The sequence below is a fragment of the Hydractinia symbiolongicarpus genome, chromosome 12, assembly GCF_029227915.1.
Source record: "Hydractinia symbiolongicarpus strain clone_291-10 chromosome 12, HSymV2.1, whole genome shotgun sequence".
NCBI lineage: Eukaryota > Metazoa > Cnidaria > Hydrozoa > Anthoathecata > Hydractiniidae > Hydractinia > Hydractinia symbiolongicarpus.
In genome coordinates, this window is record NC_079886.1 from 17,872,058 (window position 1) to 17,892,690 (window position 20,633).

The following is a 20,633-nucleotide window of genomic DNA, read 5'->3' on the forward strand; positions in this document are numbered from 1 at the left end:
TTTGTTTCTGTTATGTGCTTGTGAAGCCTTCCATTTTTTGCGTATACCGATGGCGTGATCTACACTCGTGCCAGCTACATTGACTAGCCTATCGGGCTAGTTTGTAATTTGTGATAAAAAAGAAGCTAGACGAAGAAATTAAAGTTATTCAAGAGATGAAAACTAAATGTTTAAAATGACAAATTTCCCTATTATTCCTTTCGTCCGTTAATTAAAGAACTAATACAAGGCGATATGTACTCTGTTCGCTAGCTAATCGACTATCCGTTAATTAGAAATTTTAATGTAAGCTTTCGATCATTAATTAGAGGCGCCTGTTAAGAGAAATTTACTGTAGCAGTCGGCAGTCCCTTGCTTAATCTTATCACGAAGAAAAGATGTAGTTTTACTTGATATGGTTTTTCTTTTAGAACATCTCTTTAGACTTCTTGTAGAAAAATGTTTCCACAAAATGGCTTTAAGTCATTCATTTTACGCTTCTTTGCAACGAAAATATTCTTTTTCGAATTATAACACGACTCTTGACTGTGCTATCGCACATAGGTGAAACTTCTTTATACGACACATCTATCAGTTATCGAGAGATAACTGATAGATGTGTCGTGTAAAGAGATAACTGATAGATTTATTGCGTTGTTTTGAACTCGTTACACAGGTATAAAAGAATTATAACTGAGAAAATGATCGCAAGTTTGTAAAAACTTATTATGTATAAAGCAATATCAATATAAAACAATAAAATTAATGATAACCATATGGCTTGCAAAAAGACTAAAAAGATAGACAGCGATATATCACAATCCTTAGATTAGGAGCCGTCGTTGTTATCCCAAGCTTCGTTATTTCGTGTACCCTTAACAAAAAGTACCGATTTAGTTACCATTTTAAACTATATACGATTATCATTATAGAAAATTGTAAAATAATCTACGGATCTGCTGGGCCTCAGATTTCCGCCCAATTTTCCGCATCGCTACAGTCCGACCTGGTTACATCGGACATGCTATATAACAGACACCTTGTTATAACGGACACAAATTTTCGATGCCGTATAAACATTTTATTTGAAAATCTCGTATAACGGACACATCATTTTTTCGGGGTAAATGAATAAACACGAAAAATAAACTACTTTTATTTATGCCACACATTTGCTTACCTCAAACCAATGCATCGGACAAGGTTATCAACGGCTTTTAAACCATTCTATGATTCCACTTTCTCCATAAAGGAAGTGGCGTGTAAGAGTTTGATAAGGTCGTGACGGGTAGCTAATGACGCAGAAATATTCAAATTACATCTACATAAGTGGCTTTTCTCTGAAAAAGACCGAACCTCCATATAGTGGACACCTGGTTATAGCGAAGATCCCTTTCAGGAACCGTAGGTGTCAGCTATAGCCAGGTTGGAGTGTATTCCTAAAGTGATGTTCACCTACCGTTTTAAACAAAATATGGCTATTATTAAAGAGATAATAAAGATAATAAAGAAACAACTGACGGAAGCTAGGTCAAGTAGAAATTTTTTTGATCATTTTATGGGTTTTGAGAAGGAACTTCCAATCTTGTTTACACGCTTAGGCATGCTTTGTCAAGGATTACGTCTTCGCTTGTTACAACAACAAAAATAAAGAACACTTCTCTCTGAATTAGATTGACAATCTTCCCTCGTTTACGACGTCTATACACGCAGACAAATTACTTCTTGTTGGAGAGAAGCCAAAAAACAGTCGGGAAACAATAAAAACAAGTATTTGCTAGCTCTTTCCTCCGAAACTGTCAAGAAAACCAAACATCTCTTTATCGACCGCATGACGTTAACTTTGGCGGGAAATTATATAAGACAAAAAGGAAGATCAAGATCATACAGGAAAGTAAATAAAATAAAATAATTTTCATTAAAACAATAAAATGATGGGAAATAAAAAAATCTGTTTACTGCCGGAACAGCACAAAAACCTCTAAAAATCCTCGAATCGCTAAATCTGGACTATTTTTTCTACTTTTAAAGCGTGCTCTCCAGGACGTATTAAGTACCTTTTGTGATTTAAGTAATATAGATGCCCGAAAAGCGGAACAAATAAGCTAGCGCCAGACTCCTATTAGGCTTCCTTGTTTTATCGATTTAAAGAAGTCTTGTTGGCTATAAACCTTTTTAAACCGTCGCAGAACGTGTTGTTTACTCGCCAAGATAGAACAGGTTTTTAAGTATGCTGTAGACCCAGTTTATTCCTTGAATATCTCTTTCACTTGGTACTATTCGTGTTATAAAACGTAGATTTAAAAATCACACTACGTGTAGGAGCGTTTAAATGAATTTCCCTTTTCATGCGTCACAGAATACAGAATTAAAGCACTCAGGAGAAGCTTGATAATTGTTATAAAGTTATATATACAATAAAGCTATTATGTTTAGATTATTTTCAATTGGTGTAATTTACCTAAAAAATATCATAACTTGATGAGAAACTTAGATAAAATAGGTTACAATTAAACTGATTTTCTTCGTCATTTAACTTTTGGTTCTGTTGTCAAAAAATGCTTCAGGGTCATTTAATGCTTTTATAGCAATTTCTGGTTCTTTCAAATGCATACATTTTTGAAACATCAGTCTTTCGATATATGGTACATGTTTCACTGGACCAGCTTTTTTTATGAAAACGCATATTCTTTATCTCATTCATCTGCACAAGGAAATCAAAAATCTTCTTTGCTGATCATCCCTGTAAACCTAAAATGCGATATAACGATTTTCGAAATTCCGGAATCTTAACAAAATATATAAAGGGATTTAAACTGGAGTTGATTGTCAACATTAGCATAGCTGTGACGTATAAAATTTGCATGTTATATGCCGTCATAAATGGCGTCACAGTATTGATGACGTATATAATAGCCCAAGTAACAACTGTAATACCACAGACAAAATGGCACCCAATTAGGATTGTAATCGATCGAGCTAACTTAATAACATGTTTATTGATTCGTTTACTTCTACTCTGTGCACGGCTGGATATAACAAATACTGGATTGCATTTATACGTGTTTAAATGTCTTTCTTTTTCACGTAAAATTCTCAAAATCTGCACATAGCCAACAATGAGAGAAAGAAACAGACCAATGTATACAGCTGATGTCATCAACAAGCATTGAAATTTGCCAGCATATCGCAGCAATGGTAACGCAGTAGGAAATGACCAACTAAGCGTAATTAGAAAAATAACTTTTCTTTTCGGCATGTAAAGGGAATAATTACTCAGCTTTGTCAATAACATATATCTGTCATAAGCTGTGAGAGCCAGCGTGCAGTACGAACAGCCAATTAGAACAAACGTTAAGTTAGAGCGTATGATATCAATCTCACAATCATACCTCGCCTTCTCATCTTGTAATTGCCATGAAAAAAGAGGTGCCACAAATACACCAGTTAAAATATCAGCCACAACTAATGATGTTAATATTTTATTGCTTTTGTTTTTTTCCAGACATGCTTTTAATATAATCAATACAATTAAGTTAGCAGTGACAGTTACTATGGAAACAACACAAAATATAATTCCAAATAGATTGGTGACAGGCGGTGTTAATAAATTCAAATTTGGAACGCATATCATAATGACGTGTTTCTGTAATATATAAACCTTTTCCTTTCCTTTTCAAGTCTTCTATTTCCCTCCCTGTCTTCTTTCTTTGCCTCTCTATCCTCTATTTTTTTTCTTTAATACCATTAATAAATGTGTCCTTCTTTCCCAAACATATCGACCGATTATTTTATTTAAATAAGATAAGCAACGAATGAAGTTTCCCGCAAGTTACTGATAATGTACAGAATTACAGTTCAGAAGCATAAAATAAAAGAAAAACATGAAAATTACGTTTTAATGACAAATTATTTCCGTTACATGTTCGACGACCTTTACAACTCTCCACGCATCTGCGCGTCGGCGATGTATTTATTTATTGCGTAAAAACGAGCAATAAAGTATAATTGCGGCATATGTAGTGGTATTGTATGCAATCTTTATTTAAACAAAAAGAAGGATATCGTAAAATGCACACGCTTATTTTGAAAAAAAATGGAGAACGACTAAAACACACTTGGATTCAGCAAAAAAAACCATTCGCTTGCAATTCCTGTGGATAGAATTGCTTCTGAGAGATAAAATTATTGCGTGATAAAAATAATCCAAATAATAACTATTTATTTCGGGCAATACCTCTAAATATTGACCTCTGTCACGTATTGCCCTTACAAGCTCGGTCAATACTTTGACATCGGTCAATATTCTCCGGTATTGCCCTCATAAACAGTTATTATAGGGTTAGCTTCTGACAAATGAAAAACGTGTAATGCGGCACGAAAAACAAGTTAAGTTCGTTAACTTATCGGTCCGGGGATAAGAGGTTGTGGGGGAGGGGGCATGTGGGTTCGATTCCATCGGGTGTTTTAAACAACGCTTTTTTGTTATGCCATTACTCGAAACTACCCCTACTACCCCTACTCTTTATAATAACGGAAATCTAATAATTTGTATTAAGATTACCCTTAGAACTTTTATCACGGAGAAAATTCTGTAAAATTTGGGTACGTGATTAATTCAACTTTTTCGGGGTATACATGAAAATCGGTAATATCGGATTTTCGGGCAATGTTTTCATTAGAATTATGTGAAAACTGAAAAAAATCTTAGCTATCCGAAACTTAAAACAGAACGTTAAAATTCCTTCTTTAACTTAAGTAATTAAATTTTAACCAGATATAGTGGTATTTTGGACAAAATTTCAAGCGTCCGTTGACGTCACGGAAAAGTGCGAACACCAGTTAAAATATCATCTACAACTAATGATGTTTTATCGCTTCCATTTTGTTCCTTTCATGTCGTAATAAAAGGGTGCCCAGTTTGATTCCATTTTCAAAACTATAAAAAGAAGGGGGTGAAATCATCCCTACCTTCCCCTACCCTGTCATAATATGTAGTAAGTAAGTAAGTAAGTGGGAGTTTGGTTGGCTCTTCCTCCCCTCTATGTTACATTACCGCTAGAGTAATAGCATTGCTCTAATTTGCTTGTCAAGCCAATTGGCGATCAGTAGATGGCACTGAATGGGCTGACACTACATTGAAAGTGCGCCGGAGTGGGACTCGAACCTGAAACCTTATCATTACAAGCCGAATGCGCTACCACTACATCATATCCGCCGAAAAGTTGAATACTTATCCGGGTACTGCATTTTACAAAAAATATAACATCATAATCAGGATGTAGAAACCATAGACACTATTCCCATGGAACAGACATTCGAACTAAAAATATATATTTTTTTTGAATCGAATATCGTGTAACATTACAGGTTTTTATCGTAGCTACAAAAAAATAAAGTAAGTTTCACTTCTTTTTTGCGTTATTTAAACTATATACACGGTTGCTATGGTAGCGGGCAATACCGTGGAATATTGCCCGCTATGATGTGAGTTCTAACCAATCACATTGCACGATTTTCGAAAATATTGATGCCGCCCTTTTACCCGGGTAATAACAATTTATAACACTCACTAGTTTTAAATACGTAAATTTTAAGCAAAAGAGTTTTTTTACACGTACCTCCCATCACTCAATGGCATTCAAGTATTATTACCTGGTACAACAAGAAATTGGATGAATATGGAGTATGCTGACAAATCAAAAGACTATTTAAATTTTCCCAGGACAGACATTGGTTTATATATTGCGTAAAGGACGCATTTTTTATCTTTTCTTGTATAAATGTTGATAAAGGTCCCTGCATTCCCGTCTCCAGAGCTATTTAGATTAAAGCCTTGAAAGTTTAGGGGTCGAGAATGATCTCTTTGTTGTGTTAAAATCATGTTTTAGTTTTTTTTTTTCCCTTTCATGGACCTTGCCAAAATAAATAAACCTGCAACAAAACTTTCACTAGTAGAATATAAAGCAAAATCACCGAATTTAGGAACCTCTTACCAGTATACTCTTTACTTGGTATCTGATAAAAAACTTGTATTAGCGAGTGACCAAATTTTTGTATTTTTAGAAAACTAGTGTTTAAAATCCACATACAAATATTGTTTTCTTACGTACGATTTTCTGCGCCTTTTTCTTACTTGGTTCCCCAGAAAAGTTTGGCTGGGATTAGTCGTTTTTTCAGAGAAACACTTTTAAAGCACATTAATTGTACCCAACCTCGGTCCCAGGACTTTTTTCTCTTTCCAATATACAAGAGACAGCAAGAAAAAAAAGACGAAGTGCGCGGGGGCTGATGTTGGATTATACCTACACCCACGATGGTCAACAATCAATTAAAATTTCATTTCTTAAGAGCACTACAGACACGATTTCAGGCGTAAGCATTATTATACGCAGGATAAGCATTTATGTTAATCTTATTCATAGGACTTCCTCAAAAAAATTAAAAACATTTTTATTTGAATTGATTGGCTACTGTTCGAAAATAAGGTTTTTGCACCGATTGCTGTAATATTCCTTGTAAATTGCATAGAGCAGCGTAATGAATAAACATGTTTTGTCAAGAGCACTCTGTTAGCAAGCTAGATGCTACCTTAATGGTACAAAGTTTTGAGGGTGGATATTGTTTCCAGAATTCTTTAACCCAACGTCGTTCCTAGGGCCTCTTTCTCGACCACCACCGATCGAATTCACAATATGCCTGGCAGCCTCGCTTTTATTAATTATGCTTAAAATTTTAGAGCAACCGCGAGTGTGAAACGAGTTGAATTACGGTCCTAACTCAAGTAATTACTAAAAATGGTAGACACTGCACATGGGGAAACAACTTGAAAAAGCTGGTGTTCATTCATATAAAATGTTATGGTTTGGTTACTCTAAAGAATGAAAAAGAGAGATTTATGTAGCTCTAGCTATATAATGGAAAAAAATGTTTTGTTCATGTAGTTCTGTATATTACATTACAATAGTTAGCTTACCTAGTAACTGGCAGTAAAATATTTTGTTAATATTGGTGCCTTACCAGCTAAAAAGCGCAAAGGGGCACTGGGGAGACTTCCTAACCCTAAATATACGTTTTGGAGGCCTGTAACCCTAGACAAGAAATAGGAAGAATTTGGCACCTTATTATTTTTGATAAGCTCCTTAGATTTTTGGATGGGAATTATAAATATTTTTGGAATTCCAATTATAGAATTTCCGTGAGTGAAAATGGGGTGTATGACGCAACATGAAATAACAAAAAAAGCAAATTCTGCATTAAAATGAAAATGTATATTAGATGCCCAAAACTGTAGAGATAAAGTGTAAAGGATCAATTACTACAATCTTGCTTAAAATCTTGAAAAAAAAAGATCAAATTTTAAAGATCATACACACCATCAATCAAATATTTTCAAAACAACAACAATTCTTGCTGATTTTTATGATCTTTTTGGGCCGTGGTGTTGATTGTTTCATCCGCACACAATGCTCATTACCCGGCCTGCAAATCTGCAAAAGTTTTCGAGGTTTGTGGATTATTGATATTAGGACGCGATGAGAAGAAATAGGCTAACTTAAACACAGTTACGAAAACAAGACCTTGCGATCTGCAGCACTCTTTGTACTTTAAGGTTTTTGATAATGCTTGTGGAAGAGCAAATTCATTAAAAAATATGCTGCCAGTTGCGTTAAACCTTGGCTGCACATGAAACTTAAAGGCCCAATGTTTCTGGGTACTAACATTTTAAAATAGAAGCTTTTACTTGTGCTTTAGTTATCAGTGAACCTCCCGACAAAAATTCCCTAAAATTGTGTTGAGAACCCCCCAAAACCCCAAAACCCCAAAAAAAAAGAACAAAACAAAAAAAAGTTTCGTTGTTAATGAGCCAGTCATTTGTAATCGCAAACTTAGAAATTAAATCTGCTGTCAAATTCTTCTCGCGATACTCATATTGGAAGAATCTGATGTTTTTATAATTTTTTCATAGCAAACCAATAAAAGTATATTGATATATTATAAATGGGTGGTCATAGCAACATGTATTAAAAATATCTAACCTGTTTAAGGTCAAGTTTTTTGCAAAAGTTTTTCATCAGCACTTTTAAGTTTTAGAGCCAGTCTCATATTAACAACTCCCTTCCAAGGACAAACTTTAATGACATAACGACAAGTAACAGATATATGACGACCATGGAAATTTTCTTGAACTGACGTCTTATTTCTAGGATAATCTAGTGATTTTAAAAATCGTACTGAATTATCCAAAAAAAACACCTCCAAATACATTCCAGGGTTTAGAGGACACAGCAAACTAGAGTAATATTCAGGATTTCTCAGGACTTATGTGATTAGATTAGATGTCAAGAAAGCAATCAATCTTAAACATTCATAATGTGGGAAATTATGGACAATAACAAGACTATATAAAATAGGGATATTATGTAATTATTCAATGTTTCCAAAGCGAATTACAAATAATTATACACAAAATTCACCTTACAATGCAAATGTGCAACACACAACACACATTCTCTGCGGTGCCAAGTTGCTGATTAAAAGACATTCAAGAAGGCTGTGGAATTACTGTTAGTTTTAATTTTCACAAAAAAACATTACGCTTGTTAACCTACTTTGCCAGGATATAGCATATTGATCCGTCATTATTTTTTTTCAATTCAATATTTGAAGAGATTGTGGTATTGTAGAGGTATAGAATAGGGTGAGTGGAAGAAGCTGGGAGGGAGTGTGGTTTTTATATTTTTCAATTAAAAAAATTCAAATTTTTGCGTGATTTGATGTTGTCTCACTAAAAATATGGTTTACTTAAAAAAATAATATAAAATCTAGAACAAAAAAATAAAATAAAAAAAAAATAAAATAAAAAAAAAATAAAAAAAATAGAACAGATAAGTTTGGGGAACGTAATTTAATAACAGAATAATTAAAAAAAAACACAAGAAAATACAAATTGTTTTTCTCATTATAAAGAATAACACAAACTTGTAAGATTGCGAATTAAATAATCGTTTCCCGTCTCTACCCTAAATATACAGCCCACGAGGCTAATTTTATCATCCAATCAAATTGCGTATACATGACCACATGGAAGCATTGGTGCGTTTCTTTATTTAATTATTTCCAAATAAGGAGAGAATGAACAAGAAGATGTAAACGATATCCACGTACAACATCATGGCGGCAAAAACGTAATCCTCAGGACTGATCTCATGTTTTTTACCACCCATGATTAACTGTGTGTCAAACGCCAGGAACTAAAAATAACAAATAAAAATAGATTTAATAGCCGTACTATATACTTGGAAATTTTAGAGACGAGTTGCTATTAATTATAAAGTCTATCCAGTAAATTTTTTTTTAAAAAACATGACCCAGTTCGCGAATGACATCCTCTACATTTTAGGCATTTTCCCAAATTCGGCAATTATTCTCTAAATCGCAAAATTTTTGAATTAATGTTTTTCTAAGAATCATAAAAAATAGCGCTATAGAGTCAGTAATTGAGATTTGGCAAGGAGAAGAACACAGGTACTGGGGTTTGAGAAGGCCATCATCATACATACATATATACATAAACATACAGGGGAGAAATTTTTTTTCAATTTTCGAACAAAAGTTAAACATACGATAGGTTATGTTTTAATAATTTTTTGCTCTATTTTATCAACACTGTCATGGTATGTCGTTTTTAAAATCCTTAGATTTCTTATAAAAAAAACCCGGGCAGGTCTCCTTTTCAAAGGTTCGCAGCATGCATTTTTTCAAAAGTTAGGCAACATTATCCCATAACCTTCTAGCGTCTGCACCAAACGGAAATAAAAGTACACTCCTTGCCTAGTATAAAATCAAATTAGTGTTTTTTTTAATAACTGACTTAGATTGCTGATTTTAGCATTTTCTAAATCAAAATGTAAGCCTATTCTCCATTACGAGAACTACGAGTTTTATCTTCCTGGTTATTACAGGTTGTCTCAGCGCCTCCGAAAAGAAAACGAAAAAGAAAAAAATAGAAGGAATCTTACCGCCATAAAAAGCATCGCACCAAGCGCAGAATACACAATATTTACAATCTAAGAAACAAAAACAATTTCCTTTACACATTATAGAGAAGAGTAAAAGCTCTAGAACATTTCAGAATTCTAGCAATTCTTTCACTTTCCTATCAAAGAGCGTCTTTAAAAAGTAATACATGTTTATGTGCAATTAAATCAGGCTGGGCTATACTTTTGCGAAAACACAATCTGGCTTACAGTATGCTTACCTTATTAATAAAGAAACAAAAAACCCTTTTCATTTAAGATAGATCTAAGTTGACCAAACTGTGTAGTCTGTTATATCATTCACACTGCAGAAGGTTATAAAAGGAGAATGTAAGACTAGAAGTCATACCTTAATGCTACCAGAAGGAACAAAAATGGCAGCGAACAAACCAAACAGGAACAATGAGATACATGCAATAAACAACGCACCGCTGCATACGGTAATATCATACTATAATGAATAAAAAACAAATGTTAAACATTAAAAAATATTACAGCCTGTTCGTACCGTGTTAACTTTCTTCATGTTGAGGATAAAGCACTAAAACAAACAAGTTTTCTTTAATCCAAAATCTTATTTATAGGGGTTAATTTATTTTGACTTGCAATGAAGTTAAGCTTTATGTATCAATCATTCTATTTTTCAGTTTTTATGCGGTTAAGGTGAAATGGTCCTGTTTTACCTTTAAAAGAACAGCAACAAAACTAAAGGTATATTTACACAAAGCAAGTTTACATAGTATAGCGGCGTTGAAAAGTCTGTGTCTTCACTCAAGAAACACACATCAAAAGCACTCGCTGAGTATATGCTTAAAAAATTTCCCTATCTGAGCCTACAAACATGTAATTGTTTACTTTGACAAATGAAATGATCATTTTCACTTTCTTTGCAAGTGACACACTTTTTTTATTATTGGTTTCTTTCAAATGACAGTAGAGATAACCAGACTTTAAAATACATGAATTGCATCGTTTTTGAATGATCTCACTGGACTTAGTTTTGCTAAATTGTCTGCCCCTCAAGGCCAACCATGGTAGCCTCTCAGGTATGCGCCACACCATGCCCTTATATGAACCTAATACATACATTATATAGCACAACCAAACTTTCTAAAACCAATGTCAATACTAGGTTTGTCATTTAAACAATACAAAAACAATGCATCAGTTCTTACCTTCGTCTGTGATGCGAATATAATAATGGCAAAACTGCAGATCTAAAGAAAATATTTGTAACAACCATTGTACACAAAAAAACATTTTTTTAACAGCAAATGTTACTGTTGCGTATGTATGTCATAATTTATAAAGCATAAATAATTCTGAAAACCTATAAATGTGAATATACTTATTTAAAGAAATGGATGGATTTATGGATCCCTCTAAAAAACCCTCTAACTGCATTTAAAGAAATGGATTTAGAGGGTTTTAATAATATATAAATCAAAAATTAAAATGAAAATAAACAGGACAGCAGGTGTTACCGGTAAGTTTTATCATAACTGTTCAGTAGAATAGGTTGAAGTATCTGAACACAATTTACCCCTTACTTCTTGTGGAGAAGATTCTCGCTGCACAAGATGTTGCTTTTAAGACTTTCTACTTAAACTACACAGAACACTTTAAATCATTTAAAAATATGTTGCTTTTTGCACAAGTTGGATTCTTAAATTATGGCGGTTATTTTCGGTTTTAAAAGAGGGTTTCTATTCAAGGGGCGCAAAGGGGGTGTCCATTCGAGGGAGCGCTCGAAGGTGGCGTTTATCAGGGGCGTCTATTAGTTTAATAAATTTTTAGATTTTTTCTCTTCCTAATGGATTATAATGTTCAAATTAAAATTTATTAAAATTATATTTATCTAAACTATCATTAATATCGTCCAATTGTACAAAGCTTATGCAGCATCAGCTGTATTTCACTTGTGTTTGGAATCCGTTTCTATGAAAATAATTAGGGTCGAAAGTTAATATTTACATTTATTTTCAAATATTCCCAAGACATCTAACGGGGGCGTTCCTGCTGACTACATTTAGCCATGATTTCCGTAGGCAAATTAAATAGGTCCACGTACATCATTGTGAACAGGAAAACAGGTTATCATTTATTCAGAAATCACACCACTGATTAATTATAAACCTACCATTGTCATTCCAAAAGCAAGCATTACAATCTTTGTTTCGTGAAAACTCGAGATGACCGCAACCATGTACGACAAAGTCAATGTAAATAGGGCCAATAAAATAAGATTAATCGGATGTTTTCGAGCAACACTGGTACAGCAAGCAAGCACGATATATAACACCAAAAATAAGACACTGTAAAAAAAATAGTGTTTATATACAGTGTGAAATTTATTCTAACCAGGAACACCAGTTTCATTCTAGTTTATCGCACACAAAAGAATAAGTTATATTATATTTAGCGTCACGTACGCTCTGATCGGTCAAGAACATGATTCAAATGATTCAAAATACTTTCCTTGATTATACTTGCTATTATAATTTCCCAAATTTTAACATTGAAATTTTGAACTGGTAGGCTACAAGGAGCATATCTAATTTCATCAAAATACGAAGAACAAACGAGTCACATAGAATACATACTAAGCAGACAGGTACAATCCCAGGTTCTGTTTAACATATTCTTGTATTGGTTTACTAAAGACAATTTAAAAATTAATAATAATTGTAAAATTAAAAAATTATTCTACTACACACTAAAGAATACAATTATTAAACTTTTGATCCTCCATATTTTTCATCTCTGTTTGTAAATAAACAGATTTAATATCAGAAAAGTTAATCAAAGCGTAGTGTTTTTATTACAGCTTGATCCCTTTAATTTGGATAGTACCATGTACTCTTTTAGAGTTCAGAGGCATGGGTCTAGAATTTTACTTTTTTCTGTATCACACACCAAAAAAGCTTCAGTCTACCCATCAGTTTAAGCATAGCAAACAATTTGAACATACTAACCAGTTATTGAGTCAAAGTAAGTAAAATGGTTGCGCAAAGACCTGAGTATATTTTAGATAATTTGAAATATAACTAGTGATCCAATTGGATAATTTTTTTTTATGCTTTTTGTTTTGTACACAAACTCTTCATCTCCCCTGTTTTCAGCTTGTAACTTACGTTGTACAATTTCCATCTTTCTATTTCAGCATAGCTTCTAATTTCAAAAACTTACTGAAAAATAAACAAGGCAGACATTGCTACCGTAACAGCCATTTGAAGGGACAATATTGCAAAAACCTAAAACAAGAAATTGGTTATCATGTTTACGAAAGTAAAAAGCGTCTAAATTGCATAAAAAATAATTCTTTCTACAATTAAAAAAATAAATAAATTACATACCTTTCGAATGAATCCTATAACAAAAAATAACGAGAGTTTATTATTAAAAAATATTATACTTGAGGTAAACAATATCACCTATTCTAATTCAGTTTTTTCGCCTCAGCAAAAATGTCATTTTTTCTGTCTGCCTTATTAACACTCCAGCATCAGGATCTGCAGGTGTCAAGTGTCAATACAAAATAGAAAGGCAGTATATAAAACAGTCTTTTTTGTATTTTATTTTTTAGGTAGATATGCATCACCTGATTTTAATAATCAGTTTTTTTTTCATAACATAAATTAGATATTCTATTACATAGTATTATAAAAAAAACAGAAAAAAATAAATCAGTTCTAACATATAAGAGCACTCACCCAAACGCAGAGATTTATTATCAAATGAAACAATTCCAACCATTTCATCTTGGCTTTGTTTGCGATATCCAGACTCAACATCGTCAGCTGATTGGTTATATTCAGGGTATTGGTATGGCACATTCTCACCAACATTTTGAGAAGAATATGCAGGTGGGTATGCCCCTTGTGTTGGAGGAGGATATGCCCCTTGTGTTGGAGGAGGATATGCACCTTGTGCTGGTGGTGGATAAGCATTGTTTTGGTATGAAGGGTAAGGAGGCCCAGTTGGATATTTTTCTTCACTCACCGCAGCATTGTAAGATGGTGGCTGAGCCATGTTTAATCTATTTTAGAGTTGAACTTATCCTAAAGAAAAGATTTGGGTTGAACAAAATCTTTAGATTTATTCTAGACATTATGTAAAGCCACCTTTACACCTCCCATTTATTTTTTATTTCTCTGGTTTAGGTATTTCCTTATTCCATCCCTAATTCCATGCTAAACTTTGCCGTGTCATGAGAGGTTTAGGATAATAAAAAAGGTTGTGCAGAGTGAACGTAATAATAATCTGACAAATGTCAAATTCTGAAATATATACTGAACAAAACTTACTAATAAATAAAAAAAAATCACTTAATTTTCAATTAATCACTTAACATTCAAACTTAGAATAGAAACCTGCATAATCTTTTTCCCCTTTAACAAAGGGAAGGGCACAATATTTATTTTTGCCTGATATGAGTTTCCATGTCAAAATATTGCAAAAAACAAATTTTTTTCTCGTATTTCCATAACAAATGTAAACTCGCAGTAGTTAGTTATACAGTTTGGAGACTGGCTGACGTGAGTGTGAACCACCAACTGAGCTTAGTCTGATATAAAAATTGCTTTTAGTTTAGACAGTGTCAAAGTAAAAAGTAAATGATATAATTTCACTCTTTTGCCAACCTTCTGTTTATATGAAAACCACATGGTTATAAAATCATATCTTTAACCAGAAGTTTAGGATTTATAATTACATATTTCACTGGTACCAAAATGTGAACTTTCTCTTCTGTAACTTGTTACATAATACAAGACCAAAAACAAGTTGTGTTGTTCACTATTAAGTAAAATTAGTGCATGGTGAAGCACACATATTAATCTATTTATTTTTTTATTCTTTATTAAAAACAAAACAAAATGTACATTATCAACACTAATTTCATTAGTAGTAATGAGAGCCATACTTATAATGGCCTACTATGGACGATATAAAATTAGAATTTACCTTGAAAAGTAACAAAATCCTCAAGAAATCCATAGGTACACTTATAATGGCCTACTATGGACGATATAAAATTAGAATTTACCTTGAAAAGTAACAAAATCCTCAAGGGATCCATAGGTACTTTTACAAGTTGGATTTACCTGAAATATTTGCATGGGAAACTCACAATGATATATCCATTTTGTTCAAACTAGCTCCTGTTTTTTCTGTAGCATATGAATTTCATGTCAGCTTCAATTATTAGTAACTGTTATAGCCAAAAACAGATGTCTTCTCACCCGAAGTAAAGCCATTTTTATTGAATTTCCGCGCCCGAAGGCGTAGGAAATTCTTTACAACCGTTGTTTTTTTCTTTCCGAGCATTTTTTGAGAAAAAATCAACCCTGGGATTTCACGTTCCTCTGAGAGGAGGATAGTATTGGTATAACCGACTAACTAACCCTGTCCCAAATAGTCAATTGCAACTTCACAGATTTAAACTTCGTGCCCAAAGTACTGGGAAGTCATCTAAATGATGTATGGTATTTATTTTTGACAAAATTTGGCACAGTTAACAAATGAAGTATGCTGAAAATGATGATGATACAAAAGTTTGATTTTTTGTCACCTAAATGTCATTTCAGGCCAAAATTTGTCCAAAAATTAAAACTACTTTATTTTCAACAAAAATTGGCACAGTTAAAAAAAGTATGCTGAACATGATGGTCACATCACAATTTTGATTTTTTGTCAACTAAATGCCGTTTAAGACCATAAATGTTTCAATCGCAAGACTTTCAACCATGAATGAGAGGCTGTAATTTCTGTTTGCAATTTCTTTTAAAATGTGAGTTTATTATGCCACGTTTCGTTTTGTTTGCGTTTGTTGTATGATATAATGTCACTTGTGTGCTTTATCTTCAGAGCTTCATGCACCAAACCTCTTTGAATGTTTGGCACAATAACACAACGAATTAGCAGGTTGTCATCAAATGTTTTGGTAGCAAGTGGAAATTCTTAGAGCCCTAGGGCTTCTTGTTTTTATTTCAAAAATATTTATTTTAAAAAAAACAAGTTGTAAAAATATTTATGCCGCACTATCTATAATAGTATAAAAAAACAACAATATTTTATCATAAATTACCTAGTGATTAGTGTCTGTAGCATTTACACCTTACAAATCTGACCAAAATAGCGTAAACCATGGTTGCCCTAAAATGAACTGCAGTTTTGACTTATTAGAGGACACTAGGTGCTAGCAAGTATAGAAAGTGCATAGACCCTTTCGTTGAGTACAGCTAAGCCTTGCAAAATATATACTCATTGATAGTCAGCACAGGCGTACAAAATTATTCACAAGAACATTTGCCTAAAAAGCCGAATGTGGCTTGTAACCTCCAATCTCTCCAATGTCCGGTTAAGTAACTTACAGTACCGCTTGAATGTAACTTTACATGTGCGTGAATTATAAGACCTTGCATAAAGTCTTATGTCTACATAAAGAGCCTATTTTACACATGACCTTAAGAATACTGTAATGGTTTAAACTCAATCTTTTTAATAAAATATTTTTTAAAACAAATATCTGAAGTTTGATTTACTGACTTTTAATTTTTTTTAAAAAAATGGTAATTGGAAGTAGGATAAAAAAGAATTTACTTCTTTTGGTTGGTAAACTTCAAACACAGTTTCTTTTAATCATCATCATCATCATTCTCGGCTTAACGTCCGTTTTCCATGCTAGCATGGGTTGGACGGGGTATATTAATGACCCTCTTCCAGTCTGATCCAGACTGTGTTAGATCTAAACTCAACTTCCTCTGTATCAAGTCTGTCCTTATAACCTCCTGCCAAGTCTTTCTCCCTCTAGGCTTTGCCCCAGGAACTATGAAGTCTCTGCACTTTCTTACCCAATTATCCCCCTCCATTCTTTCCAAGTGCCCCAGCCAATTCAATCTTCTTATCTGGACAACATCTTTAATTCTACGGATACTTAGCCTGCTTCTTAGCTCATCTGAACGTTTTCTGTCTCTCAGACTGGCCTTGCACATCCACCTAACTATTCTCATATCATTCCTTTCTAAACGGTCAAGATCTTCCTGCTTCACTGCCCATGTCTCACTACCGTACAACATAACACTTCTTACACAGGCCTCATACAACCTCTTTTAACTTAATTGACAAGACTCTGCTAGTCAACAAAGGAAGTAACTCTCCGACCTTTTCCCAAGCAGAACCTATCCTACAAGTAACACTTCTTCCAACACCCCCTTCACTGTCCAACATATCACCTAAGTAACAGAAGTTCTCAACTATCTCTAACGAGCCACTGTTGTACATCATTGAAGCTGGTAATACTTCATTCTCTATAATCTCACCTTTGCAACGCTTGCATACAAACAGGATGTCAGCTCTTAACCTTCCACCAATACTACTGCACTTCTTATGTACACAATGCTTGCAGGTCTGACAAAAAATGGAGTTACTACCAACCCCTTTCCTGCAAACTTTAGAAGGGAACAAAGAAATATGTGTAAATCTTATTTTGAACATTCCATGAATTTTAGCAATCACAAGTGTGCATAATTATTACACAAACAAGCTAAATTATTGCAGCACATTTTTTAAACTTTTTTAAAAATAGGTAGATTTAATGTTGTGAAAAGCCTTTTAAAAATAAAAAAGAAATCGAAACTATAAGTTAAAAAACTAAAGAGTTTAACATAGAATTGAAACGTCAACTTCCCACTACAAAGCTTTATGGTTGAACAAAGTAAATGTAATGATATAGAAATCGATGATGAAATCGATGATGAAAAAAATGTAAAGTAAGTGCCAGTCACCGTAAAAATATTAAAGGGTATTGAGGCTGATTATAATGACAATGAGAACGCCCAAAAAGATTTTTAATTATGGACATAGCTATATTGGAAGACACTATAAAAGAGTATCTTGGTTGTAAATAATATGGTGGAGAAGTAAGAATAAAAGAACAAAATTTATTTTGATGGGGGTTGGGAACGAAATAGGCATTCAAATGTTGCGAAAAAAGTGCAGTTCACGAAATTCTGATGATTCTTTCAACAAGAAAATGTTGCCGCTACGTTATTGCTTTATGTGTTATTGACAGAGGTAGAACAGCTGCTGAGAGCTTGCTTTCGATCATGAGCCTTGGATCTCCTTTATGGAAAAATAACAGAGATATTGAAAACAAATGAACAAAGATTTCTGAGCAAAATATGTCTGAAGCTGTGGACTAAATAGAAAAATTGTCTTGTGATAATTTGACTGACAAAATTTGAGTCGGAGTGAGCTTGGATGCAAGCTGGGGTATATTAAGGACCCTCTTCCAATGTAATCTAGATTGTGTTAGATATAAACTCGAATTTTCTTTGTATCAAGTCTGTCCTTATTACCTCCTGCAAGTCTACCTACGGGCTTTGCAGGAACTATCGTGTCTTAATCCTATTCGGTCTGGGGTTTTTCCAACATATTAAAAAGCAACATCTTGATTTGCAGTTCTTACAAAAAGTGCATATGCCATTGGAAAAATTCCTCATGCAAATCTTTTTGGTAAGTCCAACTTGTAAAAGTACCTCTGAATCCCTTGAAATGCTTTAGCTTTAAACAGATTTTTTTATGCGGGTTTCTTCAGGCGAATACTTGAATTTTTTTTTCAAAACTTGCCCAAAAACGCCTGCACTTTTTACGGTGTCTGGGCTTATCGGCACCTTCAAAAAATTTTTTGGGCCCTGTTAAGGGGATATCGCCGCTAAGGGCGGGAGGGTGTCTCAAGTTTGAAAAAAAAATCCGCTAAGGATTGAGAAATTTCAAAATTTTGTTCTTGACCGGAAAATTCTTCGTCGTTCGTGAGCATAATTCCTCGTCATCAATTCCGATAACTTTTATCTACAAAACCGAATGTGTATGCGAATGTGTGTATTTCACGGACGGAAATCCGCTAAGAGGGAGGGGAGGGGGTCTGAATCTTAGAGGAGATATCTTGCTAACAACGGGGCCCTAAAATTTTTTTTTGAAGCCCCTTGCTTTGGCCTGCCCAATACACTCAACCACATGTCCATGTTTTTCCTGCGTACACAGAAATGAAGGTAATGTGTCCGCTTGGTTTGTTTACATTTTTACCTCCATTTCTGCGCGCGCACATCGGGCATTACGTAATCACTTAGATGCGCGCACAAGTAAACATCGGGAATGTGATTCCATGTATTGTGGCGTATATTACGGAAGTTTGTGAAAAGTTAGTTTAGAGCTAAATAAAGATGCTTGTTGTAATTTTCTTGACCTTCTGATCCGAGCAACAGAGTAAAAACATTGGTATAGCATTTACACAAGGTACATCTACAAATGTACGCTACATACTCAATCTGTCCTCTGACTGTTAAAGATGTACCTGAACACGTTCTGTGTTTATTTACTTTTACCTTTGATTTTGATCGACTCTCTAGTTGCGTGCCTTTCTGTGTTTATGTCTTTCTAAGATAGAAGACCACCGTTACATCATCTTAAGGGCCGTGTGATCTTTGTAAACACTTTCGACCCTGCGAAACACTTTTGATCTCGTCCCCCGGGTTCTGTTACGCCCTCTATGAACCGCCCTAACACCCTTTCGAGGCCCTGGGAGCCCGTTGTACTAAAATAACCTTTAGTGCTACCTGATTCCCAGAGTTTTTTTTGTGTTTCAGCTTCCTTAAAAAAGCAAAAAGAATCCTAGAAGCGACGTTGACTTACAAGCTCATAGTTTTTCAGATAAACGGCACTTATTTTAAGCTGCTATTCCTTGCAAAATATATTGAGACCAACACCTCGATCTTGCATATCGGACGGCGAGAATCTATCAATAAGCGCAGCGCCGATAAAAGATAAAAAAACCTGAGACGAGATTGTATTGAGATTTTGCTTTAACTATGAAAAATGTGCTAATTGCTGCTGACGCAAGCTGCTCAACCCTAGGGCATCCCGGGATCAAAAAGATACGAGATGCCCTGGGGACGAGGTTGGCCATGGCTATATTTTTTAACGTTTGGGGCGTTAGTGGGCCCCGACGTAGATTATTCAGTAAAGCAGGTGATAAAATAATGTACAACCAGCGTATTTTTAACGTTATATACCTAACCTATGCATCTAAAAAAGTAGCACTTCATCTGCCTATTCGCCAACTTTTTAAAATGGCCGCAAAAGTGCCATTGTCGTAAAATTTTTGAGAGGGATTGTAGTTTATTCTTTAACTTAAGCTCCAGCTTTTTTTTGTAAACTTGCCAGACAAATTGGTTGTTTGAAATTTTCTCAAACAGCAGACGCTTTTTATGACATTTCCTTGGGCGTTTGGACTTGTGACAACGTTTTTAATGACAAAACTTACAAAAAGCTATTCAGGGAAAAACAGTTTTGAGAGCAAGAAGCTAGAACGTGCTACAAACAAATTATCAAGTGATGTTGCATAGTTTTGCTAGACGCTTAGATTGTCTCCCCAGCAATGTAGTTTTGGATCAAAGCGCGATTGCGAATATACTAATTTTTCAGATAACACAGCGCTATTTAGCATAAAACTCCCTTTCGGCATTATTACAATGAAAACTATTGCCAATATTTCAGGTTGCAACCTTGTTCCCAAGATTTTTTGTCTCTTATTAGCGCTGCATTTATTGGCAG

At 34.1% G+C, this 20,633-nt stretch overlaps 2 protein-coding genes across 3 annotated transcripts; both read right to left on the reverse strand.

The window, feature by feature from the left end:
* Positions 1-2,639: 2,639 nt before the first annotated feature.
* Positions 2,640-3,709, reverse strand: LOC130621428 (adrenocorticotropic hormone receptor-like). The gene has a single exon (XM_057436713.1). The coding sequence runs from the start codon at positions 3,611-3,613 to the stop codon at positions 2,717-2,719; it is 897 nt and encodes a 298-aa protein (XP_057292696.1). The 5' UTR covers positions 3,614-3,709; the 3' UTR covers positions 2,640-2,716.
* Positions 3,710-8,385: 4,676 nt separating this feature from the next.
* Positions 8,386-19,502, reverse strand: LOC130621855 (protein lifeguard 1-like). 2 transcript variants are annotated; one of them, XM_057437210.1, is made up of 10 exons: positions 19,406-19,502; positions 13,733-14,080; positions 13,376-13,389; positions 13,209-13,273; positions 12,623-12,676; positions 12,160-12,334; positions 11,195-11,236; positions 10,369-10,470; positions 10,002-10,049; positions 8,386-9,233 (listed from the first exon to the last, which is right to left on the reverse strand). In XM_057437210.1, exons 2-10 carry the CDS (start codon positions 14,049-14,051, stop codon positions 9,090-9,092), a joined length of 963 nt encoding a protein of 320 aa, XP_057293193.1. In that variant the 5' UTR covers positions 14,052-14,080; positions 19,406-19,502; the 3' UTR covers positions 8,386-9,089. The 2 variants fall into 2 exon arrangements, with proteins under 2 accessions (XP_057293193.1, XP_057293192.1); XM_057437209.1 differs by having other exon boundaries at positions 19,375-19,476.
* Positions 19,503-20,633: the final 1,131 nt, after the last annotated feature.

Excerpts from the sequence above, each read along its gene's own strand:
- LOC130621428 (XM_057436713.1), bottom strand. The coding sequence starts at position 3,613 with ATGATATGCGTTCCAAATTTGAATTTATTAACACCGCCTGTCACCAAT.
- LOC130621855 (XM_057437210.1), bottom strand. The coding sequence starts at position 14,051 with ATGGCTCAGCCACCATCTTACAATGCTGCGGTGAGTGAAGAAAAATAT. Across the intron at positions 12,677-13,208 it reads TCTGCCTTGTTTATTTTTCA|TAAACCAATACAAGAATATG; the intron begins GTAAGTTTTTGA and ends AATTGTCTTTAG. Across the intron at positions 11,237-12,159 it reads TTGCTTTTGGAATGACAATG|ATCTGCAGTTTTGCCATTAT; the intron begins GTAGGTTTATAA and ends TATTTTCTTTAG.